General features: G+C 41.7%; 1 protein-coding gene across 6 annotated transcripts in view; it reads left to right on the top strand.

The window, feature by feature from the left end:
• Nucleotides 1-26,513, top strand: part of CRAMP1 (cramped chromatin regulator homolog 1) — a 67,332-nt gene that overhangs the window by 8,483 nt on the left and 32,336 nt on the right. For 5 of the 6 annotated variants that reach the window (XM_019539920.1, XM_019539918.1, XM_019539916.1 and 2 more), the window contains 6 exons: nucleotides 4,511-4,704; nucleotides 7,143-7,296; nucleotides 10,357-10,440; nucleotides 12,742-12,790; nucleotides 23,546-23,631; nucleotides 24,707-24,830. In XM_019539920.1, the coding sequence (XP_019395465.1) occupies nucleotides 4,511-4,704; nucleotides 7,143-7,296; nucleotides 10,357-10,440; nucleotides 12,742-12,790; nucleotides 23,546-23,631; nucleotides 24,707-24,830 (691 nt within the window). Of the gene's footprint in view, nucleotides 1-4,510; nucleotides 4,705-7,142; nucleotides 7,297-9,422; nucleotides 9,487-10,356; nucleotides 10,441-12,741; nucleotides 12,791-23,545; nucleotides 23,632-24,706; nucleotides 24,831-26,513 lie in introns of those variants that run through there. The other variant, XM_019539921.1, reaches the window with a different exon arrangement.

Raw genomic sequence — 26,513 nt, 5'->3', positions numbered from 1 at the left:
AGATGAACATCTTGCTGGGGTCGTTTGACCCCAGTATTCTTTCCTGCCATGGCAGGGGGTCAGACTAGATGATCTGCTCAGGTCCCTTCTGACCCTAGAAACCATGAAACTATGAAATTAGTAATGAATGCTGTGTACCTTTTTAAATATGCTGTGCTATTCATACTGGATAACACAAACTATGTTTTAAATTCCAAATATATGCATCTATATTATTAAGTACTTAAGTAAATCTTCTTTATTTTTTGTATTAAGAAGCTGAAAGCCAAGTGTTTGTTTTTTTTAACATGATTGCATTTTCCTCATATTGTAAAACTTTGTAAAGGGTGTGTAGAAGATGAAGATCTGCTTATGTAAACATAACCAAACTTTTATCGTATATTAAACTCCGGTTAATTCTGTATGTTGGAAACAAAAGTTGATGTGTGGTGTTGGGCTTTAATACTTCCCTTAAAACTTTAATGTTGGAGCAAGTGAATAATAACTTTCTATAGGTGGGAACATCAGTACGTTTTCAGTAGGCCCTGCTATATTCAAAATATTGTAGATGCCTGTAGAGAGACTGCCTGTTCTAGCCATGCATATTTGAACTAGCAAGTGCAAAGATCTATATTGTATCCTGAAAGCTCTGTAACTTTTTTTTTTGCATGTAGTACCCTGACAGCAATTGGAACCAGACATGTTGAAACAAGTTCAGCTGCGTTTTAGCGGTGTGATTTCTTTTTGTGCCTGTTTTGTTAGAAATAAGCAAAGATCTCGATTAGGCTTTATCTTTGTTAGAAATTTAACTGCCCTGTTTAAAGCATCAGGTGTCCATAGTAAGAAACTGGTGTGAACATATTGTATGACATTTACTATCCTAGGCTTGTGCTTCTGGGGATTCCATGCCACTTTGTGTTTAAAAGAAATGGGCAATGAATAGTACTCATGGGCTATGCTAGTACTCGGACTGATATAGCCGTCTCTCTTTTATTCAAATGTTTCCCAAACATGGGATCACAGTACTTACAAGTGGAGTCATGTGCCCTACAAGAATTCAAAAGGTGAATTTGGGCATGTGCTCATTGATGGGGTTGGAAGCCATTCTAGCCTCTTCTAAACTAGAGCTGCCTGTTCCTTATCTGGTAGTAAATTGGTTGGATCCAGGCGGCAGCTCTGTAGGATTTTTGCACAAAACAACATGTGGTTTTGAATACCTGAAGTCCATGTTTTTCAATGGGTTGTGCTGATTCCTTCATTGCACTAGGTTAAGTTGCCTTTGGCCATTGAAAAGATGTAGGCTGTGTTTAAACAATCACATTCATTTGTATGGGAGGAATGAGAGAGTTTTCTTTTAAGTTCGGGCATTTTCAGAGTAAAATCAAGAAGAAAGACATCTATGAGTATGGCAAGGTGCGGTAGCAGCCATTCTGAAAATTCCCAAATCATAGTACCTCATAAGTGCAACTGGACTATAGAGGATAAGTGTTTTTTTTCCGCTATGCAATGTAGATGGAACGCTGAAAATTAGTAAAGATACTTTTCCAATCTTCCTAATTCAGTCCTTCAGCTAAGAAGTACTTGTAAAGATGAAGTTATTCCTACAATAAAAGACCAGAATATGTAAGAACACCATTTCAAAGGAATCCCTTGCCATTATTTTGTAAGTTGGAATTTAGTAGGTATATTTTAGGAAATGGAAACAAAAATGTGCTTTACTCTTAATTTCAGTCTTATTCTGTACAGGCAGTATCACTACAAGTTGGGTTCCTTTCCTACAAGAGCATCTGGTAGATGTTCTGCAGGGAGCTGGCAAGTGACTCCTGAAGATGGCATTTTATATACTAGTTTTAATATTAGTCTGCAGGGCACAGATAAGGGATCTAATGTATGTATTAGACTGGTGGTTCAGAAGAGTGATTCTGTTGGACAGCAGCCCCTTTGTATGAGGGGTCCAACAGCTGAGGCTGTGAATCTGATGACTTCTGTAAGGAGCCTGTGGGAATGTTTAGAGAACAAACAGTAAGCTGCAACTGGGAGCCTAGATGAAAAACCTGTCGTGACTGTAGCTTTGATGAGACACCAATACTGTCAGTGACTCACCTATCTGATATATGCAGTGTTCCATTGTTTGTAACTTGCGTGTCAAGTTTTTACATTTCAATCCTTAAGCCCATTACTACAATTTTTAAAGAAATTTCCTGTCTTAATGCTTCTGAGCAGAACACCTGACTTCTTTCTGATGGATCACAAAGGTCATGAAAAGAGAATACTTGTCTTGCAAGGGATTGCACAGTCTTTTTTTCTTTTTTTTTCTTTTCCCCCTGAAACCCAGACAGAATGCTGCAAACCAAGTCCTTTTAAGCCTTATGTGATCCCTGGTCCTTCTGGTTATAAGGACCAGGCTTTATTAGGGTAGGATGTATGCTGAACCACAGCTTAGGATCTATAGTGAGTTAGAGCTTACACCGTTGAATGAGACAGAACCTGAGGCTAAATAAAGCAAAACATCGTGGTATGTTTGGAGTGGGAGCCTGGAGTGCAAGTCTGAAGTAGACATATAAATAGTTAGAAACAACTAGATTAACAAAATGAGTAAACTGATCCAAATCATTAGGGTCATATGGAAGAGATCTATAGTTTTGTTTGGAGCTGTCCTGCAAAGGTCATTATGAATATTAGCATGTACAAAAACTTACATCTTCTGTCTCAGACTGTAAAGCAAGAACCAATGCTAACAAGTCTTACATTCAGAGGTGGGGCTTTGCACCTGTTGAGCTAGAGTTTTCCCTTGTGTGCAGAAGAGTAGAAGAAACAAGTTGTTGGAGGTATAATCATATGGGATGTCCAGTCTTGTGACATGTGTAACTTGATGTCAGGAGATGGACTAAGAATGACTTGTCTCATCTGCAATGATCTCCTGATACAAACCATCTCTTTAGAATATGCCTCTTAGTCAAATTCCTAGCTGGGATTCTTGAAACCTTCTCTTCCTCTATCCAGCAGTTTAGTAGAGGTGCTAGAATGGACAGCTTCACTATGGGCTTTCTTATTCACTTATTTTCACAATTCCCTTGAGTTTCAGATGATCTTTTGAGAAGAATTTGAAGTGCTTTTAGGTAATTTGTGCATATATATATATATTGCATCTGTGAAACCTTTAAACTACATTTTTGTCAGGAAAAACATAATGCTACACACAAATGGTTTAATTTTCTCCAATGTTTTTCATCCCTGAGTGCTTTAAATAGCGTGTGATAAGGAGAATATTCCTTGTGCTGCTGAAACATGGTGACCACCTCCAGGATTGATTGTGGCAGCAAACTGGTAAATGCTGTGGTGAACTGTAATGGACAAACAAGATTTTTGCAGAGGGTACTGTAACAAACTCCTTTTCCTAGGAGGAATAAAATGGAAGCTAAAGCCTTTGAAGCATTGATGAAATATTAAGTTTTAAAGACTTATCAGACAAGTTTCTTTCAGATACATTGCTTGGGATTTAATTTGTCTACTTTGAAAGGGTAGAGGTCTGAACTGATCTTTCAAGGATAGAACCTGTAGTTCAGGGTGACTGGATATTCGAGACATAAGATATAAGATAATGAAAGGGTGGAGCTGTTTTGAACTAAATATTATGTAGAGTTGAAAGAATGGAGTCTTTAGAATTATTGCTTCCATTTTGTTATCTGCAAGTGAGATGTAGTGTCTTCTGATTTTAAATAATTAAAAATATCTTTCATTTTGATTGGAATTCCTAGATGCTTAAAGTCTTAGTTGATTTTTTTTTTTTTGCTTCACAATTTTAGAATGAAAGCTTTGTATACCAAATGTGCAGAATACATGTACATCTAAAAATGTATGGATTTTTAGAAAATCATTGATTAAATCTGTGTTCTGGTAATTGATTAGTGTTGTGATTAATTGAGTACATGTGGATAGATAATTAATCAGTTATTTTGGATAATCAAGCCCCTAAAAATATTAATTCAGAACATGCAAGAGGGCTACATTCAAAAGAATACTTTCAGGATTTTTAGTCCCTATCTGCATCACTTTTAATGGCAGAGTTAATACCTGGAAAACATAAGAAGTGCTTGCCTTAATGTTGTTATTGCTGTATATTAAATGTTCATTTCATATGAAATATGTTGTATTGTATCTACAAAATAAAAACATGCCATTTCAAATGCCTTGCACAATATTGTAAATAGGTTAGTTTGGAATGTTTTTGTTATACTATTGAAAATGAATCATGAATAAGAATAATGAACCATGAATAATAATTCTTGCTGTATTTTATCTTCCTCGTCCTTTCCTTTATTATACAGGCAACCCTCACCATTTGCAGGGGATATGTTTTCATATCCCCTGCGAATGGTGAAATCTGCAAATCCTACTTCTTCATATAACCATAACTCATAATCTACTTTGTGTTTCTTGTGAAATTCTTGGGAAAACTTTATATTGGAAACTTTCTTTTCAAGTGTTTTCTTTATATATGATGGTTTTTGTCTTCACTTACTTTCCACAGGAGCAGATAATGGGGGGACTTCATCTGGTAGTACATCAGGAATTCCTCCCAGCACTCCTGCTGGGAGTTCCAAGGCAGCAGCAAGGAATCTGGGCTCCTCAGCTGGAGAGAAGGAAGAAGGAAAGAAGGTCAGACGTCAGTGGGAATCATGGAGTACAGAGGACAAGAATACCTTCTTTGAGGGACTATATGAGGTATGCGTAGAAGAGGAATGGTAAGAGTAGTGCACCTTAGAGCTTATGTTTGATTGGCTTGGTTTAATGTTTAAATAAAGTCTAGATTGGGATTTTTTTTAAAGGATTGTTTTAGGTTGAGTTTACATGTGCAGTTACCAGGGGTGCACCAATAGAGATTTTGGGGGCCGATACCAATAGCTGGTATTTAAGGAGGTGTGTCAACCAATACCGATCTGATACAGCTGCCTCCAGGGGGTAAGTCCAGTATGGTGGAAGAGGTGGGGGGGTGGGGTGCAGATCAACGTCCCTGGCAGTGAGGGAGGGAGCAGGTTGTGCTGGTGCAGGGGGCCACAGGATGGAGGCGTGGTTTGTGGGGTGGGAGCATCTCCCACCGCTGCTTTCACCCTGGGGGTGGGGGCAGATCTGCATGGCACAGAATGAGCTACAGCTGTGGGGTGGAGCCAGAGCCAGTGCTACGCAGGGCTTTTCTTGCCGGGTAGTAGGATTGGAATAGGCTCCGGCAGCAGTGGGAGGGAGGCTGCAGCCACCCCAAATTTTGCTGCAGCTCTGCTCCCAGTGCTGTGCTGCTGCCTGGTGCAGCCCTGGCTTTTCATGGCGTTTGAGTGGAGGAGGGACATTCAGCCAGGGTTGCGCCAGGCAGCGGCACGTGGCTTAGAGTGGAGCTGTGGCGAAATTTGGGGTGATTGCTGCCTCCTCCCAGCACCGCTGGAGCCTGCTCCAAGCCCAGTGTCCAGCAAGAAAAGCCCTGCGCAGCACCAGCTCCACCCCGTAGTTCCTGCCTGCCCCACACCATGCAGATCTGGGGGCACATGCCTCCCTGCCCCACCTTCTCAGGGTGCAAGCAGCGTGGGAACCATCCCCACTCCATGAGCCACAGCTCCATTCTGCACCCTCTTCACCTCCTTTGGGCAGTGCTTGCCCCTTCCCTCCCCACTCCCCTTCCAACTTAGGCAGCTCTCCACACTGCTAGCTCTGCTCTGTGCTGTGATGCGGCTGTGCACAGCATGGGATTTATCAGACCCATAGGGCTGATATCTAATATAGACAATTTTCTTCATATTGGTACCGAACTGATATCAGATCAATTGTATCTGTGTACCTCTAGCAGTTACAGTTAAATATGCATGTGCAGAATTGTTATAAGGATAAGAAGTGAAAAAGTGAGCTTTGGCAAAGCCTTGTGCACCTAGTGTTTTGGTCTCTTGGAATCTCAGTTGGGTGATGCCAGGTCAGTACAGTAAAATCTATGTTTACTGGCATTCTGCTAACTGGAACACTGTATTAACTAGAATTTCCAGCTGAACACGGGGGTGGTGGGGTGGAGAAGCTTGCATATGGTGTCCGCTGCTGCCACCCACCACCCTGCCATTGTTGCTGTGCCTGCACCCCTTCCCACCTTGCTTCACAAGGGTTTTCAAAAAGGTTGAAAACCCCTGCCTTAGGTAACTGGAATTTTTAGATAACTGGAACCCCCCATTCCCTACTCACAGATAACGGAGATTTTACTGTACTTTGATGGGAGAAATGAGGAAAAAAACCTATATTTAGATCCTTTATTTTAGTCCCTTTGGCAATGCATAAAATACATTTTTCAAATGGGTATAAACAGAGTATTATGACCAAATGAATATTTTAATGTTCATTTTTTATAGTCTAAAGCTGTGGTTCTCAACTTTTTTAGACTTGAGGTACTTCTTGTTGGACTCAGGGCACACCCTGAAAGATGCCAGTTCTTCATTTTCACTCTCTCTCTTTTGACTACAGAAAAATAACAGAGCAATTATTCTTCAAAGAACTTGCCACAGCAGGGCAGAATGGTTTAACACTATAAATTCCTATTTGAAATCTCTGTTTAGCTTGTGAATCGTATTCACACACCTAACATCACTAACATTGTGTGGCATCCCACAGCACCCCTAAAAAGATCTCAAAGCACCCCAGGGTGTCCTGGCACCCTTGTTAAGAATTACTGCTCTATGCAATCTGAGAGGTCTTTTGGTACCATAATAATAAATGTTGATTAACCCAAAATATCCTAAAGGAATATAAAAAGGAGTGGGGAATTGTCTTATAACCTACATGGAGACTAACTAAGCTTCTCATTCAGTAGCTGTTTTAATCCAAATGTTGATTTCCTTTTCTCCTGCTGAGATGAGAATGGTTCATAAATGTATTAAAGACTGGTTCAGTAAGTGCAGTTGGAGTAAATGCAGTTCAATTGAAGTTGAACTAAGTTAGGCTTATTCACACGAGGTTTGAATGTGGCCTGTTTCCTGGACCTTTTCTTCAAACTCTTTGCCGATGTTGATTTGGTTCTTCTGTGAGCCAACCCAGGAAGAGCATAGTCTTTATCTGAAATACTCTTAAGAATTTTCTTTTTCGATCTCCTGCACTCTTTTGCTTTTCATTTGATTCTGAATCTTGTATTTTTCAAGCATGGGAAGGACTTTGAAGCTATTCAGAACAACATTGCGCTGAAGTACAAGAAAAAAGGCAAACCAGCCAGTATGGTGAAGAACAAAGAGCAAGTCCGGCACTTCTATTATCGCACCTGGCACAAGATTTCCAAATACATTGACTTCGATAATGGTGAGTGTGCAATGGAAAGGCCTCCATGGACATCTCAGTGTTCAGGAAGGGTATTCTCCAGTGGGAGAGAGAGCCATGAGAATTAATTCTATGGGATAATAGAAATAGTGACTTGGAAGATAACTCTGAATACTTTGTAGTATCCTTAGTATGGCCAAATGGGCTTACTTGGTTTTAAAACTAGCTATTGGAAAATATTTTATGATAAAATGGGCCATTTCTCCATTACTTGTTCTGTCACACTACCATAGGTCAATAACTGTGTGGATTAAATAGATATATTTTGTAACAACCCGTAGGCACTACTTTGGTGTTTGAAGGGCAGGCAGCTAACAGCATTGTAGCCAATTGCAGCTTTCCTGAAAAAATACAGCTGAGCCCTGGCTGTCCTAGCTTCTTGGGCCTGCTGTATTCCAGGGGAAATCCAGTAAGGAAAAAGTGGTTTGGCAGACTAAGAAATGGCTGGAATGTTGAATTTTCCCTGCACTCTTCTACTCAATACACATGAAATTGTTTCAGTGATTTAGCAACTTGTTTAGTGCTTTTTATTCACTATTGTTTCTCTCCTGATCAAATAAAACTGAAGACATTGTAGCTGTGCATGTAGCATGGCAGTTCATAAAAGTAATGGTAAAAAGGATTTTTTTTCTTTTTTTGGATTAATTTGAACAGTATACTTTAAGTGAAGATGAAACTGGGCTTCCAACCATTTGCAAGTAACTTTATCTAGATCAGTGGTTCTCTGCCTTTCTAGATTCAAAGCACCCCTCTTTATCCTGCATTTAATGGCACCCCATTTCAAAATCAAATGTTTTTTACAGTGTGTACCTCCTCATACCCTGTGTCACCATTAAAAAGTGTTCACAGGGTGGAAGGGGCCCCTTGAGCATGTCAAGGAGTTGTGCATAATGTTTCATGCTAGCAGGGGCTGCTTGGTGGGGCAGATTTGGGGGCTTAAAGGTGCATTATTAGATCCCTGAAGGAAACGGCTGTCTCTGAAGGAGGTAGAAGGGGGTGAAAGTGGCTGCCAGAGGCATAGAGGTTGGTACCAGGTGAGGGTGGCATCTTTCTTCTGTCTGCCTCCTCCCTTCCTCCAGCTGGTACCTGAGGGGGCAGGTGCCCCCACCACTGCAGCTGCTTGTCCAGGGGCTTGCATGCTGGCAACTAGAGATACCTGCCCCTGTGGCTTCTCCTACAAGTTCTGGGAGCACAGGAGGAGCAGGAGAGTAAAATGGGCTGAAAAGCATGGCCCCACAGTCCCATGTCAGCCTGCCTGCCTGCAGCAGAGCACACTGCTTGAAGGGTCGAGGGAGAGTCAGTGCAAGGGTTAGGATCGTGAGGGAGACAGGAGCCAGAGCAGCCAGGGGTGCCACTTGTTTGCAGGATGCTGGGGTGGGCTCAGGGTGCCCAGCAGGTGGAGGAGGAGTCGGCACTTACCTTCTCATGCAGGGACCAAGCACTGTGGCACCCTTAAAGGGATCTTGTGGCACCTCTGTTGAGAATTACTGGTGAAGAGATGGACATAGAGACTTCTAGTACAGTTCCTAGACATCTTTAAACAGTCAAAATCAATTGGGAGTGCACCTGTGTTGGAAATCAAATGGCAAGTATGGTTCACTATACTCTTTCCATCTTGCCGATCCTTCATTCTACTTTAATACCAATTATTACAGCTGGCTGTTTGTATTTAAGAGAAACAGTATTTAACTATCTTTAACTTCTGTTAAAGTCCTCAGAATAAGTTCATCCAGACATCATCTACTGTTTAAAAAAAAAATCTACTTGTCCAAGGGAAACTTAAGGCATTCAGTGCTGATGACCAGTTGCCACAAGAGTTATGTAGTATGTATTGCAACACACTTCTAGGAAAACCAGATGTATGGTAACGTTCCTATAATAAAATGTGTTCTAAAACATGGTTTTGTCCATCCTTAAGATTGGGGTTTTAAGAGAGGACATCTTTGTAAACCACATTTTAGTAAAGATGAAATTTTTTGAGTGCTTTCCTAATACACTGGAGTTGGTGACTATTTGTCTGGCACTTTGAGATCAGATACCTTTTTTTTAAATATTAAAAAAACCCAAAACACCGCAAATCCAATATTGGAAGAAACCTGTCTCCACAGGACTTCAGAAGTCCTGCCAAGGAGCATCTTCTGTTGTGGGCTGGATAAGCAGAAATGAATGAAGGTAAACATTTTATATATAAATCTATAAGGTGTGAAAACTCTGGTTGCCAGTGTAGAGGCTTAAGAACCTGTGTAACATTCTGGTTAACATTAGCACTGATGAGGTTGTATGTGAATTTTGAACTTTTTGGTAACCTTTAGGTCAAGGAGAATTGCAGTTGTCGACAGTCAGGTGTCTTTCTTGAACCGATAAGTATGCCACAAGGATTTCTCTTGTGTGTCTTGGATATTGGACATAATACGCATAATGATGCTTACGTTAATATATGTTGATGATGGGAAAAGAAAACCCCAGAAACTTACTGGTGAATATGTTGTTATACATTTAGAATACAGAATTTTATAAACATTTCAAGCTGTGCTAATGCCTCCTGGAAAAGTGAAATCTATGTCTATGTATACATAAAATCAAAGGGAGGTTTATGTTATGCTTTGAATTTTCTAGGGGGCATTGATGAGTCTTGAAACTAAATTAGTTTTTTGTTGTTATATCATAGTTCCATCATCACTTAATTCTTGTTTTATTATGGCTAGTTTATATACAGCTGACTTGCTTCTGTTTTCCCTGTTTAAAATCGAGGTTTTTTTAAATTATGGGAAAGCCACTTGAGATTTTAACTCTGCATAAAAATGCTACATTTCCAAGATATAAAGTCACAACTATGAAATGTGCGTACTCCTCTGCTTATAGCATTACTGTGAAATCAGACTTGGTGCTATTTGCAGTGGGATCTTCACATAGCCATTAAATCTATGTGGATTTTTGTCCTGTACACTGAGAGTGTGTTTGGTGAAAGTTGCTTGGTCTATTGGTGTTATCTACGCATATATTTTCTCATAGCTCACCTGACAGCTGTTTTGTTTTTTGCAGTGTTTTCTCAAGGGCTGAAAAAATCTTCCCTGGAGCTTTATGGATTAATCTGCTATGGAGAGCTAAGGAAAAAGATTGGGGGATGTGAGTATGAATTCCCACTAGTAATGGAAATTTGTTTTTATGCTGTAGAATCAAGAAGTTGTACCCTTGGGGATGGGCATGGCTTGGACTGTTCTGCTCTAATGGTTTTCAAAATGTGCATCCATTTGTATTCCACTACAATTCTTTTTGGCATTTTTTTTTCTTTTTCTTTGGTGGAGGGTAGGAATTCTTAATTCTGTTCTGTAAGAATATTTTTTAGTCAGGCACATGAGATTTCCCTTTTCCTTTAGCATAGTCTTTATAGATTTCCTTATGCAAATAATGCAAGAAATAGAAAACACAGATCTGGGTGGTGGTTATATATTTACTTAAAATAAAGTACCTATACCTTTGCAAGTGAAATGTATGTAAATTAGATGCTTGTACCTGAGTATTCTTGAAAAATCAGGTAATTAACTATGATTTTCCAGGTAAGAATAATTGCAGGATCAAATTATGTAATTTACAATGTTTAGGATAATACATTTCTCCAGATCAGGCCTTAAATTTTTATTTAACAGTATTCAAAATGAATAAACATTAACAGTCTTGATCAGAAATAACAGTTTTAACAGTTTGCTAACACAGTGTCTGAAGAACTCAGATTCTTCAACTCTGTCAACACCATAGCATATCTTATGTGTTGCTTTCAGTCTGGTCCCATGTTTTTGATGATGTGAAGGCTCCAAGGTTGGCGTAGCATGTACATGTGTAGCTTTGGTATTATGTTGGTGTTTATTTCCTTTAAAGACTGCATTGCTTTTAAAATTACAAAATGAAAAGGCATAAGGGATGGATGGTTTGAAATCCTTACTGGATAATGATGTACCAGGGGATTTCTTACTACATTTTGTTCACACTGGGGTTTTTATTGTATTATCTCATGAATTGGATGTTGATGTTGTGCCCATTAACTTGATTTTGGTCGCTCAAAAGTTCTTGAGTAGGCTAAGCCATCTTGAGGAAACTATTTTTATGTTGTTTGTTTCTGGACAGAGGTACAGAAGCAAGACAGATTATATTATCAATAGAAAAATGCTAGTAGTGTTTCTTTCTCTCCTTCACAACTTGTCTGTGAATGATTAAGAGCATCAGCTGACCCCTCCTTGGTATGACTGGAAATAGGATTTCTCCCAGTCATCCTGAAAGGACCTCCACATTGTGCTTCAGCCATATTAAATAATAATTTTGGTACCACATTGGTGTCCATAGTCCTCTTGAAAATTCTGTTCCTTTTTGTTAGTCTCCCCTTCTGACATGAGCAGTAACCCCTCTCACTCAGGTTCTGTGACAAATGTACTCTGCTGCTTCTTGGAATCCACTTCTTTGCCTTTCTGGTGGAACCCAAGAAGTCTTTACCACTAGAAATTGCCAGTGAATGTTATGCAGAACTATGAAGACACAAAAGCTTGTTGGGAATGACTTTCACCTTTAATGGGAAAAGGACAATTCCTGTACAAGCAAAATTAGTTTTTACTACACACAGGATAGATCACATTACCTTAATGGAAATTTCAAAATATGCATTGCAACAATGTCGGTGTAACTTTCTTTTTCCTTTTTTTTCTTCTACCACATCCAAACATATATGAGGGTTTGAGGCTTCTCCATAATGCTAGGCTGCCCTAGCAACAGATATTGAGCATGAAGATCAGAACGTTTTACTGCTAATTGCAGTGTCAGATTTGCAAAACACTGCCATGTCTTTGCAGTGCAGATGAACTTTTGATGTTTTAAATCTACAAATGAAATATAATTAACAGCAGGATGTGCATGAACCCTACATACTGTACTAGAAGTGAATGTCCTGTCCAGGTTTGTCTAAGTAGTACATTTTCTGGAAGTTTCTGTTGTAGTCCAGGCATAGGCATAAGCATCTCTGTCTCACAAGACAGTAGATTTGCACCAAATGAGGCATCAGTTCATTAAACATCTGAGTGTAGTTGTAGAGCTCTTGAGTGACAGTCTTCCACATTTAATGCACATGAATTTCATGTCTAACAGTCTTGAATGTGGTATGGAATTCTTCCTAAAGTTTCTTTTTTCTTCTGTATGTTGGGCTCTTTCTTTTCAAAAGCCTTTATTCCATGCTTAATAGGCTGTTTCCAAGTGCTTTGATACTCAGGTATTATTATACTACATCCCAGGTATTATTATACTAACATGTATCTTTTCATCAGAATAAATAGCATGCATACCAATATACCATAATATTGAAAAGCATACAGACAAAATTATTACTTGTGTCCTGCATTATTTAATTCTTAATATCTTATGTTTGTTTTTCCTTTTCACTTAAAGGTATGGATGATAAAAATGCAGCTAAACTCAATGAGCTCATCCAAGTTGGGTAAGTCAGAATTTTTCCCAACACTGATTGCCAAACTAATAGCCCATAGCTTGGAGCATTTACTGTGTAAAAGCTACAGTTTGATTTAACACACTGAACAAATCTTGTTCCAGGTTTTTTCCCCCTCTGAGAGGGAAATTAATTGAAATAGGGAACACATGATGAGTGAAATTTAAGAGATTCATGGTAATGCAGATGCTTTGTAGAAGATGTGGCCCAAATTGAATTGAACCTACAGAGTATAAAGATCTATAGTCTTAGTATGCACTTTTCTCTCGCAACTCCTGCTTGCTGTTCTCTCCAATTGTGACATCTTGCCCAGAGTACTATGGCTTTAGCCCTCCACACAGCTCTTCCAACATTCCCACAGCTTTGGTCCTGCAAACAGTTACGCAGGTACTTGGCTGTCAGCATGAATAATTTCCTTGACTTCATAAGGATTTACAGGATTAATGTGTCAGTTCTCACTTGAACTCTCCTCTGGGTTATAAAAGCAGTGAGAAATATTCCTGTTATAAATGAGGCAGTGCATGAAATATTTACAAATATATAAATCCCTAAAAGACAACATTTTAGTGCTGGCAACACCCCTATTCTCACTTTCTGAACAGTGAAAATGAACTTTGCAACCATTTTGCAATGCAGGCAAACCAGACACTTTGCTTTAATTTTAACATAATATATTCTCCCTGTTCAGTGTGGTACTGTACAGTATCTTTGCAATGTTAGCAGTTATGTTGCAAATCTTAACTAATATTCTGCAGAATAGCCTGCAGGTTGTTCTGTTAACTGGAAAATTGGCTGTGGAGACAGGGGAAGGGAGGTGTGGAATGGGACTAGAACCTTTAGTAATCTTTTTAAATCGGCTATAAATTTATAGGGGCGCATTAAGTTTCATTTCTTATACCAATGCTTAGGTTCGTATGTATGCCAGTGGAGAAATAAGTAGGTCTTCATCTTTTAAGCATTTCTAAAATGTTCATTACTTTTACCACGTAGATGCTAGAATAGATTCTTACTTGCATACATTGCACTGGGGCCCTGTTGTAAAGTCAGTGCCATCATGTAGGCTAGGCAACATTTGACAAGACCAAAATCATTTTTAGTTAATGTCATCCTAGTCCTGCAGTGCAATATTGACAGGCTCAGGGGTTTTCCCATCAGCATCACTTTGCAGGATTTGAGGGCTTAACTGATTTGTTCAAACCAAAGGTTGACAGTCTAGGAAAACCTTGGATAGTAATTCTGTCAAGATTTTCTCTTGTAACTTAGTATTCAGAAACATGTATCCTTGCACTTAATGTTAACACTCAGACTTTTAGTATGACCTGCAGTGCATGTAGATTTTTAATTTTACACACACGCGCACACACACGCACGCGCACACACACACACAACCTTCTCTCTCCTGCTCACCAGCTGCTAAAATTTCCCCCTACTGTGTTACAAATTAATAATCTTATTTTCTGGCATTCTGTTCTCTGCCCCAGTCCCTAATGGTTATTAACTATATGTCATATAGAAAAAATGTCCTTGTAATTCTCGTGTGCATTATGCAAGAACTTCCTTTGATAAGTTGGAGTACTTTTGAGTAGCCACCCAGCAAGTTAGGGGCAGAGCTGGATCTAGAGTCTGAAGGGTCCTAGATTTTTGTCCTGGCTGTTCTCTGTTAAACACCTTGCTTTACCCCAGGCTTTTTATAAGATTCCTTCTTATGGTTTATCAAAACTGAATGCCCATATGTGGGAGTCAATCTCCACAGCCAAGATGAAGACCCAGGCCACAAACATCAAGTTTTGATTGGAAAATTAACCCCGTAACTACATCAAGGAGTAAGAATTGTTTTCAGCCAAATGGCACACTTCACTTAAGTTGGTAACTCAGCTTAGGAGGCTTGCAGCTTTTCTGTACTCATCTTAGAAATACCAGAAATATTTAGAATTGAGCAATTATATGGCTTTTAGTTAACTGCTGACTGCAGCCTGAATCAGCAGGGGTCCATAAAATAGGTCAAAACATAAGTGCAAATCAACCCTGGGGGAACACTGGAATTGTGTGCTGAAGTAGTTCAACCCAGTGGTCCATCGAGTTTGATATCTTCCTCACAACCCTAACTACATCAGCTGTTTTAGAGACAGCTGGCAGAATCAATATTCTGGGTGTATTGTTAATAATTGCTGGAATTTGTAATATCTTTCTACTCTACTCAGACTTCCTTTTTTTATCCGTTCACATAGCGCAGACATTGCGTCTCTGGATAATGTAAAGATGTGTCGACATGAAATAAGAGGTTTGTGTAACAGCTTGTACCAGAATTGTTAAATCTGGTATATTTAAGCCCACACCTTAGGCTTTGTTAAATGAAATGGTTATAAAGCCCAAACTCTGTACAAATGGTTTTACAAACTTTTAAAATGTAAAAGAAAAGATATTTTGTGGAGGGAGACTAACTCATGGTCAGATTGTTACAGACTGGGACTTTTTGCCTTCCTCTGGGCTGGGGTCCTGACCCTCCTCCTCAAATCTCTCAAGCATATTTTAACCACCCTTGCAGCAGCAGAACACTGTTCACTGTTGTCTCCCTGCTTTCTCTGACCGGTAGGGTGCTATGCCTTTTAGTTTTGCAACAGGGTTGATTGTGCAGTTTTAGTAATAGGTTAGACAAGGATTTGTGTGGGATGGTTTGGATAGGTATGATCCTGCTTGAGGCAGGGGGCTAAACGAGATGGCCTCAGGAGGTCCCTTCCAACCATACTTTTTTATGATTTTTTGCTGCTCGCAGACATTAAAAAAACCAAATACCACACTTTACCACAAGAAGTCGTGTGTTACTCCAACCCAGCTTTTCAACATCTGTGAAGATTGAGCATTTCAGGCTTTTTGGCACTTCAGCTAAAGTTGATTCAATCAGGTATTAGAAGTGCTAAAAAAGCACCACTAAAGCACCTGATCTTTACAGATGTCAAGCAATCCAGATTGAAGTAGCACGCTGTCTCTTCTGGATATATGTGGGGCTCAGTGCAGGAATGCACCAAGTTTTAAACTACAGTGTCTTTTTTTTCCCTAGCGTCTGCAAGGACCCATAGTGACTTAAAACTTGGCTGACTGTGTTTATAAACCTACCATTGTAATCTTGTGCTCGCTTTTCAGAACCAGAAAGAGAAACTGAATGTTCTATTAGGGAGATGGTCTACTGTTTTGAGTGCTACCCTAATGTGCAGGAGGCCTGGTTTCAAATACCTTTTGTGCCATTGGCTTTCTGTGTTGCTTTGAACAAGTCACTCTGTCTTTATCAGTTCCCCTAAAATAGTGTTGCGGGAATAGGTATGTTAGAAATTATAAAGTCCTTTAGTTACTACAGTAATAGTAGCTGGTGAGTACATGAATGCATGCTCATTGTTTATACAGGAAAAATGTAAAACAAACTAAGCACCTTAAATAGTGAAACGTTAAAACATCTGTTTCGAATACGAATCAGATCATTTGAATAATTTGAGAAACTGCTAATAGCACAGGTAAGCTTTGTTTGTTTTTTGTGTTCATGTCTGTACTACTCATGCCTCTGCGTAGGTATGATTTCATAGATTTTGGAGATTTTTAGGTCGGAAGAGACCTTAGTAGATCATCAAGTCCAGCCCCCTGCCCCGTCAGGGAAGAGCGCTGGGGTCAGATGGCCCCAGCTAGGTGCATGTGTAGTCTTCTTTTAAAGACCTCCAAGGTAGGGGAAAGCATTACCTCCCTTGGAAGTCCATTCCAGATTTTGGCAACCCTCACCATAAAGAATCATTTCCTAATATCTAATCTAAATATGCTGTCCATCAGTTTATGGCCATTGTCATAGGCAACACATGCCTCCTGAGGCTGGAGGGGCATGGCAGTAGCAAGCAGGCACTGCCCACAGGCAGCCACAGCTGTGTCAGCAGAGCAAGTCCCCTGCAGCTGATTGTCAACCGGGGTCCCCCCAGGGCCAGATACTGAGCCCAGAAGTGTCAGAGGTACTTCTCGGAGGTGGGGCCACCACCAGCACTCCTCCTGCTCGTCAGCTAAGCCGAGAGCGCTTGCTCTCGGGATGCATGTACACTCGCTATGCATTGCCTATGGCCGTTGTTCCTAGTAACCCCAAGGGGCACCCTGGCAAACAGTGTCCGCTATTCCTTGCTGCTGCCCGCCCCCTCCCCAATGAACTTGTAGACGGCCACAAGATCCCCTCTCAGCCTTCTTTTAATGAGGCTGAAGAGGTTTAGGTCCCTCAATCTCTCCTTGTAGGATCTTGCCTGTAGACCCTTAATGATACGAGTAGCTCTCTGAACCCTCTCAAGGTTATCCCTCTTGACATTTGGTGCCCAGAACTGGGTGCAGTACTCCAGCTGCAGTCTTACCAATGCTGCATAGAGGGTCCTTAGACCCGTTCAAGATGCACCTTCCAATGCATGAAAGAGCATGGTTGGCTTTGTTTATCTCTTCATTTAGATTTGTTTAGAATGAGAATGATTTGGCATAGTGCAAAGTTTAATTTTTCTTGATTTCCATGTACTTAGCGTGCTGTGGCATTGGGATCTGTATATTCAAACATTTGTGTTTGATGACCAACAAGCAAGCTCTCAGCACAAAAAACAAATTGAAGTCTATACTGAAGAAAGTCCCAGATGTCCTGGGCTCTGTTTGTTGTGAATATGAAGAATTCTTAAGCAAGTTTTGTTAAGTATTAGGTTTTGAAACTTTTGCTGTTTTCTTAGGTTTAGAAATATCCAGAATATTGTTAACAGAAATAAAGAGTTAAACAGGAAACAGGTATTTTAAGCTATAACTACTTTTATAATAAGCTTTTTTTTATATATATATATATATATATATATATATATTATTCTTTTCAAGTGTTTTAAATTTATAAAACTATTCCTCCCCCATCCATGCTGTGCCATATGTTTCCATTAAAGCTGCCATCTTCAACTGCATTTAATTTTAGGCCAGTTAGTTCCAAGTTGAAATAACTCATTAGACTCCTTTCCTAGATTATTTTAAACGCATCATACTTTACCCAAAAAGGAGTAAGAGGAAACTTTCTTAGACATTCTAGAAGGATGCCTTGTGGGATATCCTTTCTTTCGTATGAAGGATTTTAGGGAAGTGTGAAGAGTGTTTCATGACAACAACACTCCAAAATGTTCTTGTTTTCTAGTATCCAGGGCCAGAGATGTTGAATATCTCTGTGAATTCATTAATGTATTTTGCTGTTTTGCTCACATCCTTTCTAACTGCAAAATTATTTGCTTGCCCTAGGTAATACTTTGTGCTCTAGGGACCATATTGCGATAGCTCACTTCTAAACTGAGATGTTCCACATAATAGAGTAACCTAATATTTAGAGCTTCAGCTTTAAGGTTGCCAGCTATTTTGTCTATTTTCTTATCTCTTCCAGTTTGTATTTCTGTTCTTTGTCTCTGCACCTTTTTACAGAGACTGAACTAGAGATTGAAATGCAACTAAAATAACACAATGCTTCTGTCTTTTTGTACCTAAATTCATGGGTTCAGTGCTAGTGTGCTGTTTCTTTAAGTTCCTGCTGGTAGTTACCCACTGCCTAAGGTGCATCCTGGCAGGTGGTAAACAAACTCATCAGGAAACATGGCAGGTAGCCAACTACATGTGGCAGACATATCTTCTACCAACACTTTGCAGGTAGCATGGTCAAAATTCATAATGCAATAAAAAGTACAAAAAATGGATCAGTCATTTGGATCAGTTACCTAAGAGATTAATAAACTGGCAAAACATTGTTAAATGCTTTAAACTGCTAGAGAATAGGAAATGAAAAATGAAGAAATAATTTCCTGCTGAAGGTTTCTAGAAGTTCTATTTTCATGAGAAATATAAAAGTACAACATTAGGATTTATTAGCTTCCTAACTTATTGCGGGGAAGGGATGGTAGAACTCCAGTGATCTGTTTATACTTATTGATACATTTTTACAACCCTAGGTTCAGTTCTTCTCTTGGCATTATTATTAAGCTATGTACCCTAAACAGGGTGCATCTATACATGCAGTTAATGCAAAGCAGTAAACTCTGGAGCAGTTCCAGCTAGAGTAAACTACTCCCAGGCACAGTGTCTACATGTGCGCCTAGGACAGCAATTTGAGCTGGAGCGGAGCAGGTCCCTGGCTGGCTGGGCTGACCAGGCACAATTTACATCCCTAGTCGGTGTCTACACGTTTCAGTGCAGTTAATTACTCTGCCATAAGATAGTACTGTCCCAACATTACTATCTTATGTCAGAGTTAATTAGTTTGCTGCACCTTAATACTGGTACACGTGTAGACAGTGATACTTTGTGGAGCTAATTAGTCTCCTCTGCAGTAAAATGCACGTGTAAATGCACACACAGATCTTATGTGAAGCACCTTAGCTGGACAAAGATCAGGTACTTAAACGGAGCTGATAGTTTGCATGATGCAGGAATACTGTATCAATATTTTGATATCACCTGACATCATGTTATGGATGTAGTTAGTTGACATTGATTTCATACGATGCCAGCACCAGTAGTGTCAACAGGACTCTAATTTGTAAGCATATGAGACAGTGCATTTTAAGTTTTGGACATTCAGACAGAGGCTTGTTGTGGTATCTTTTTGTCTAGTATGGCCATGGATCCAGTGTTATTGCTGCAGTTTGGATAACTTGAATCATTGAGAGAGACTGCTTTTGTGTATTGAGGTAGCGGAGACTACAAGGACATTTGTAGGCGTTCTAATGAAACCAGACAACCTCGCAAGCTGTGCAAAGTGCTTGTAGTTACTATTTTGGGGGAAGGAGAAACAATAATAAATAATGACTAGAGAAATTTAATACTTACCAAGTGGTTGACAGCAGGCCTACTTACTTCTTCCAGCTCTTTAGAGCCATGCTGTCTGATGGGCCTAAAGTAGAATCTTTGGTGCCTTTAGCCATGTCTTCATCCTTGAGACAGTGGTGCTGTGACTAAGAGAGATGTCTGTAAACCTCCTAGGTCTTCAGACTCCAATGGGACTTTGAAGATTGGGTGCCTGAGATCATGTACTTGGGAAGTCAGGCACAAGAAAAAATGTTCTGTACTTACTGAAGACAAAACTAATTCACCATAGTTTCATAGTTAGGAGGATCAGAAGGGATCTGAGCAGATCATCAAGTCCAACCCCCTGCCACAGGCAGGAAAGAATGCTGAGGTCAGATGAGGTATCTAACTAGCCTCCTCTTAAAGACCCCCAGGGTAGGAGCAGGGACCATTTCCCTTGGAAGTTGGTTCCAGAACCTAGCCGCCCTGACTGTGAAGTAGCACCTCGTGAATCTGCTCTCTGTCAGCTTATGGCTGATGTTCCTTGTTACTCCCGGTAGTGCTCGGGGGAACAAGGACTGTCCCATTGCCTGCTGGTCTCTCTTAGCCAGTTTATAGATGACCACCAGATCCCTTCTCAGCCTGCTCTTGTAGAGGCTGAACAGGTTCAGGTCCCATAGCCTCTCCTCATAGGACCTGCCCTGCTGCCCCCTGATCATGTGAGTGGCCCTCCTCTGGACCCTCTCCATGTTGTCCACATCCCTCCTGAAGTGCAGCACCCAGAACTGGACACAGTACTCCAACTGGGGCCTGACCAGTGCCGCATAGAGGGGGAGGATGACCTCCTTGGACCTGGTTGTGATGCATCTGTGGATGCATGACAAGGTGCATTTAGCCTTTCTGACTGCATCCCCACATTGGTGGCCCAGGTTCATCTTTGAGTCAATAATGACTCCAAGATTCTTTTCTGCCTCTGTGCTGGTGAGAAGGGAGTTCCCCAGACTGTAGGTGTGCTGCTGGTTCTTCCTCCCCAGGTGTGGTACCTTGCACTTGTCAGTGTTGAAACCCATCCTATTCTCATCCGCCCACCTCTGTAACCTGTCCAGATCTGATTGCAGCTTGTCCATCTCCTGTAGTGTGCCTACCTCCCCCCACATCCTAGTGTCATCTCTGAATTTGAACGAGGTGCTGTTCACCCCCTCGTCCAAGTCACTGATGAAGATGTTGAACAGCGCAGGCCTGAGGACCAAGCCCTGCAGAACCCCACCACCCCCATCCTTCCAGGTCGAAAAAGACCCATATACCACCACTCTCTGGGTACAGCCCTCCAGCCAATTGGCGACCCATCTGACTGTGTAGGGATCAACACCACAGTCGCCTAATTTTTTAATGAGAATGGGGTGAGAGACGGTGTTGAAGGCTTTTCTAAAGTCCAGAACGACTACGTCCAGTGCAATGCCTGTGTTCAAGGATTTAGTGACCTGATCATAGAAGGCCACCAGGTTGGTCTGACAGAACCTGCCTCTAATGAACCCATGTTGGTTGCCCCTAAGCATACACTCCCCTGCTGGTCCCTCACAGATGTGCTCCTGGATAATTTTCTCAAAGAGCTTCCCCAGGACTGAGGTAAGACTAGCAGGCCCATAGTTTCCTGGGTCCTCTCTCCTCCCTTTTTTTGAAAATGGGGACCACATTGGCCCTCTTCCATGTAAACTTAAGTCAAGATAGATTCTAATAGCACCACTCTTATTGGAGTATTTTGCCTTTCCAGAATGTAGTCCTCCTGTTAGCAAGCTAGATTTTGCTCCTTGTATGTGAGGGTCAGTCCCCTGATTTTTATCCTTATATATGTTACACAGTGGCCGAGTTACAGATGGAATAAACTTGGTTGCAGGATCTTCATTGGCAACATGTTGTGTGGGGGTCATGGGAGGGCATGTGCCCCACCAGATTTCTCTGGCGACAGCAGGGCACAAGGCATGGGACTGCAGTCTGGCCAGAGCCAGGGCTTGGAGCAGTGGGGGTGGCAGCAGCAGCATGATTTCTGTGCCAGTGATGGGGTATGGGTCTGCAGCCTTGCTAGACCCAATACCCAGCATCGGGGTGGGGGGGATGAGGCATGGGGGCTCAGTGCAGAGTTGTGCTTCCCTCCTACACGCACACTATCGGAACTTGCATGTCACCTATGAGGATCTTGATTGTCTTTCAAAAGGACTCTGACATCTTCCTGATCAGTAATGTTTGTGGATATGCACTGGAAAAAGTGCTTTTCAGATTGCTCCATGACAGGTCATCAGGGGTTCCACAAAGAGACTGTGAGTAATGGCAGGGCAGGCCAGGAGGTGGTAGATCTCCTGGCTCCACATCAGCTTGCGTAGTCCGCAGAGCTTGGGGTAAGGGTTCAACTGCAGAAGTAGTGGGGGAGGGGTGTCAAATCTTATGGTTTGGGCATAAAGTAATTATTGCAGTTGTTAAAAAGGAGTCCCGTTCCTCAGTAGCAGGTAAGCATATTGGATCTTCCTCTTGGACATCAGGTATCAGTCACTTGCAGAGCCTGGATATTGCATTTGCATATATAGGGTCTGATGGCTAACTCTAAACAATCCAGATTTTAGTTAGGTGATAGAAGTAGCAATGCCTAAGTAACAATATATAGTACATCATGTCAGTGTAAGGAATATCAGTTCTTGCATAGTCTTATGGTTGCCAGCCTATAGCAGACTGAGGGTTGAAAGCACTGTTTGAAACCTAACAAGTAGATTTGTCTTTCAAATGAAGGCTTTTTATTATTATTTTAGAGGTTGTATTTTCCCCCACCATTTAAAGAATCCATAACTCCTTCTGTATAACAAAGTTTAACAGGAGACAGTGCCAGTACAAAGGGCTCTCTTGGCTTCTGGCAGCCAAATGTGAACTCCGAAAATCTGCACTGGCAGCTTTAAAAAATTCTAAATTTGTTGAAGCCCACAGCTTGGTAGTTCAGACATCAGGGAACGAATGGGCCCAGATCCACTGAATCCCTTCTGGCTCTGATTTAGTATCCACAGCCCACTTCCTGTTAGCCTCTTCTCCTAACAGCTTTGGTTAGGATCCACATCTCAATCCACCTCATCCTCCATCCCCATCTCCATGTGAGGTTTGCTGCCCCACATTACAAGGAAAGTGGGGCCCCACTGTTCGAGCAGCCTACAGGCTCTTACTTCCTCCCTCCCAGACTGTACAGGCTCTCCTCAACTGGCCAGCTGCTACATGGTCTGGATTCCCTTTCTTGATGATATAAGTTGTGGATATTGCAGTCAGTTGCTTTGAAGTGCCCAGTCTAAGTGGGAAAAGACATTAAAATAATATCTTCCTTATTTGGAAAATAGAATATATGTTCTTGCTTCTCAGGAGCTTTATGTTAAAGTTGGGCTGCAGTTAAAAGCCAGGTTAAGCATACTATAAATGTTTACTGTGCACAGATTCCAGCACAAGCAGCTGGGTTTCATTTGCTGCAGTACAGGGATTGGTGATAGCCTTTAAAAGGATTTTTTGCATTATCCCAAATTTAAAAACTCTTTGCACAAGACCTGCCTGCATATTTTAGAGCGGCATGCTTTTTTAGTTGAAGGGAGAAACTATAAAGGAAAGCAGTTTTATAGTCACCCCAAAATGATAAGCCTGGTTCTGAAGGCCATCTGCTTCTGAGATGACATAATGCAAGTCTGTCCTGTGTTTGAGGTATTGCTCCTTTGCTAGGCAGCCTGGGGGTACAGTGCTTTCTGTGAGTCTGGCAGTGAAGGAGAAGAGTGGAGCCTACAAAAGGCAAAGTTCTTAAACCCCTGTGAATCTGCACTGCCGCTTATTTATATAGGGGTGAATGCATTCACCATTTTCACCAGCACAAGTATACATTGCTCTGTTCATGTTACACCTCAGTATTTCTCTTTTAAATACATTCAGGGCCACGACTGTTCGCTACAAAGGGAGAAATCTTCGGATCAAAGCTCCAATGTGTAGGGCACTGAAGAAACTCTGTGATCCAGATGGTACGTAAGAGAAACTGGAATGGGAATGATTGCAACAGATAGTCTGAAGCATACAAGTGAGAAGTAGGCCTGTTTTAGTGCAAATTCTCCTATGAAAGATGTATGCATCATCTCATATGTTCTTTGGGGGCACTGATTCATTCCTTTAGGCTTTTTGTGCTGTTCTCTTGTGTGGCCAATAATGCTGCTTTGAAATAAGTCATTTCCACAAATCCTTGAATATGGCACTAGTTGCCAAGGGTGCCTTGCAAATTAAGAAACCAATTTGTAAAGGAAGTTGCCACTTTAGAAGCTCTTCTCTTTGTGTTGCTCTGTAAACTGTTGCTGCTCATGCAGTTTGCTGCCTTTTTCACACAGCAAACGAGTATTGAGCAGTTGGGACCTTATTTACACTCTTCACTTCAGTACAGCTCATTTGGTTTTCAGTGAGCCAAACTAAAGGCATTTTAAGACTTTGAAAAATTCCTAGTCTGTTTCCAGCTGTCTGTTTTGACACTGTTTAGTCAGCTGGAAGTTCCAGTAGAGCTACAGTATGCAGGGAAAGCACTGGTCTGTCAGAAGTGGAGGTAGCCTGAGAAAATAAGCTCTGCTGGTGAAGCTGAGCTGCCTGCTTACTCTTAGTATGCTTCCATCATTAGCTGTATTTTGGACTGAGCACTTAGCTTTATTTTGGACTGAGGACACTTTTTTTATACATGCTTTTGGGGTGGGAGGGAAGGCGCTTTAATTAGAGTGGCTCTCGGAGAGCCACTCTAATTAAAGCGCCACAGCGTCTCCTATATCAGCATCCCCATGCTTAAAAATGGTGGTAGGGGCTCTTGAACTAAAGCTTGTTTAGTTGACAAGCTTTAGTTCAAGCACCCCACCACCATTTTTAAGCATGGGGACACTGATAGATGAGATGCAAGAGGCTGCTGGAGCACAGCATACTGGAATTCTAGTACATCAGTTCAACCTCTGCACTTGTGTATAGGCATAGCAAGGCATAGCTAAGTGTAGCCTCTGCACTCATAGTGAGTATAGTTACTTTTGCTCTTTGTTTTGACCTATGCTTTTGGGCTACTTTTTCCTTTAGGTATTAGTGATGAGGAGGATCAGAAGCCAGTGCGTCTTCCTCTTAAGGTGCCTGTGGAGTTGCAGCCAAGAAATAATCACGCGTGGGCTCGGGTGCAGAGCCTTGCCCAGAACCCACGGCTCAGGTAAGCAGACATGAGATGTGTAGTAGGTCTTCAGAATGGGGGAGGGAATGTCTGGGTTTGGAGTGGAGCACCTTTGGAATGTCATTCTGTCTGCCAAGCAGGCTACAAACAGTTAAATAAAAATGCTCACTAGTCCAGGAGCAGTGGACCTAAATTGCTGATATTGAAAGTATTTTCTTTGGCTAACGGTGTTTCAGACTGTGATAGGTCTTGTGGCATCAAAGTTTAGAACTGCATCATTCTGATTACCATTACACTTTATCCCCTCTAATTTGCTTTCTTGTTTGTGTTCTTTAGGCTCTTGCTGGACTTATTAGGGTTTAAGATTAATACTTTGCACCATTTATGCCACATTTCCAGAGGTGATGCAGACAGAGCACTGGCTTATAGTACTGGTTCTCAGAGCTGACCTGATCAGGGTGCAGGGCCTGAGGCAAATCAGCCCATGTGGGGCCCTGCCCCCGCTCCAATCCCACAGGGCCAAAGAAGCTGCCGCTGCCATTGACAGCTGGGGATGGCGGGTGGTGAGCGGCTGGATGTAGAGTTGCTGCTCTACCCAGCTCTGCACCGTTACTGCTCCACCTACCTCTGCAGGGCCCCACAAAGTATGGGGCCCAAGGTAGTCACCCCAATTTAACCCCCCCCCCCCGGGATGGCTCTCCTGGTTCTTCTTAAGATCTAGGGCCTACACTGTTTAACATTTTCACCAGTGATGTAGACAATGGTGTCAGAAGCGGACTGGCCAAGTTTGCCGATGACACCAAACTCTGGGGTAAATCATCCACATCTGAGGATAGGAGGGTGATCCAGGCTGACCTGGACAGGCTCAGCAAATGGGTGGATGAGAACCCGATGGTGTTCAACACCGAAAAATGCAAGGTTCTCCACCTTGGGAGGAAAAACCTGCACCATGTTTATAGGCTCAGTAGTGCTATGCTGGTTAGCGCTACAGGTGAAAGGGACTTGGGGATCATGATTGACCACAAGATGAACATGAGCCTTCAGGGTGAAGATGCGACTAGCAAAGCAAGCAAAATACTGGCTTGCATCCAGGGGTGCTTCTCAAGCAAATCCCAGAATGTCATTCTTCCATTGTACTCAGCCTTGATGAGACCGCAGCTGGAGTACTGCGTCCAGTTTTGGTTTCCACAGTGCAAAAAGGATGTGGAGAAGCTTGAGAGGGTACAGAGGAGAGCCACGCGCATGATCAGAGGTCAGGAAAACAGACCTTACGATGACAGGCTGAGAGCAATGAGGTTATTCAGCCTGGAAAAGTGCAGGCTCAGGGGTGATCTGGTGGCCACCTATAAGTTTATCGAGGTGCTCATCAGGATCTGGGGGAACATCTGTTCACCAGAGCCCCCAGGGGATGTCAAGATCGAATGGTCACAAACTCCACTGTGACAGATTCCTTCTGGACATAAGAAAGAACTTCACTGTCCAAGCCCCCAAGGTTTGGAATAGACTGCCACCAGAGGCAGTTCAAGCACCCACTTTGAACGCCTTCAAGATGCATTTGGATGCTTAATTTGCTGGGATCCTATGATTTCATAGATTTCATAGACATCAGGGCTGGAAGGGACCTTGAGAGATCATCGAGTCCAGCCCCCTACCCAAAGGGCAGGAAGTCAGCTGGGGTCGTAGGATCCCAGCAAGATAAGCATCCAATTTACTCTTGAAGGT

This window comes from Crocodylus porosus, unplaced genomic scaffold (genome assembly GCF_001723895.1).
Source record: "Crocodylus porosus isolate Cpor-Errol unplaced genomic scaffold, CroPor_comp1, whole genome shotgun sequence".
Lineage (NCBI taxonomy): Eukaryota > Metazoa > Chordata > Crocodylia > Crocodylidae > Crocodylus > Crocodylus porosus.
This window is presented reverse-complemented; position numbering and strand designations above follow the sequence as displayed.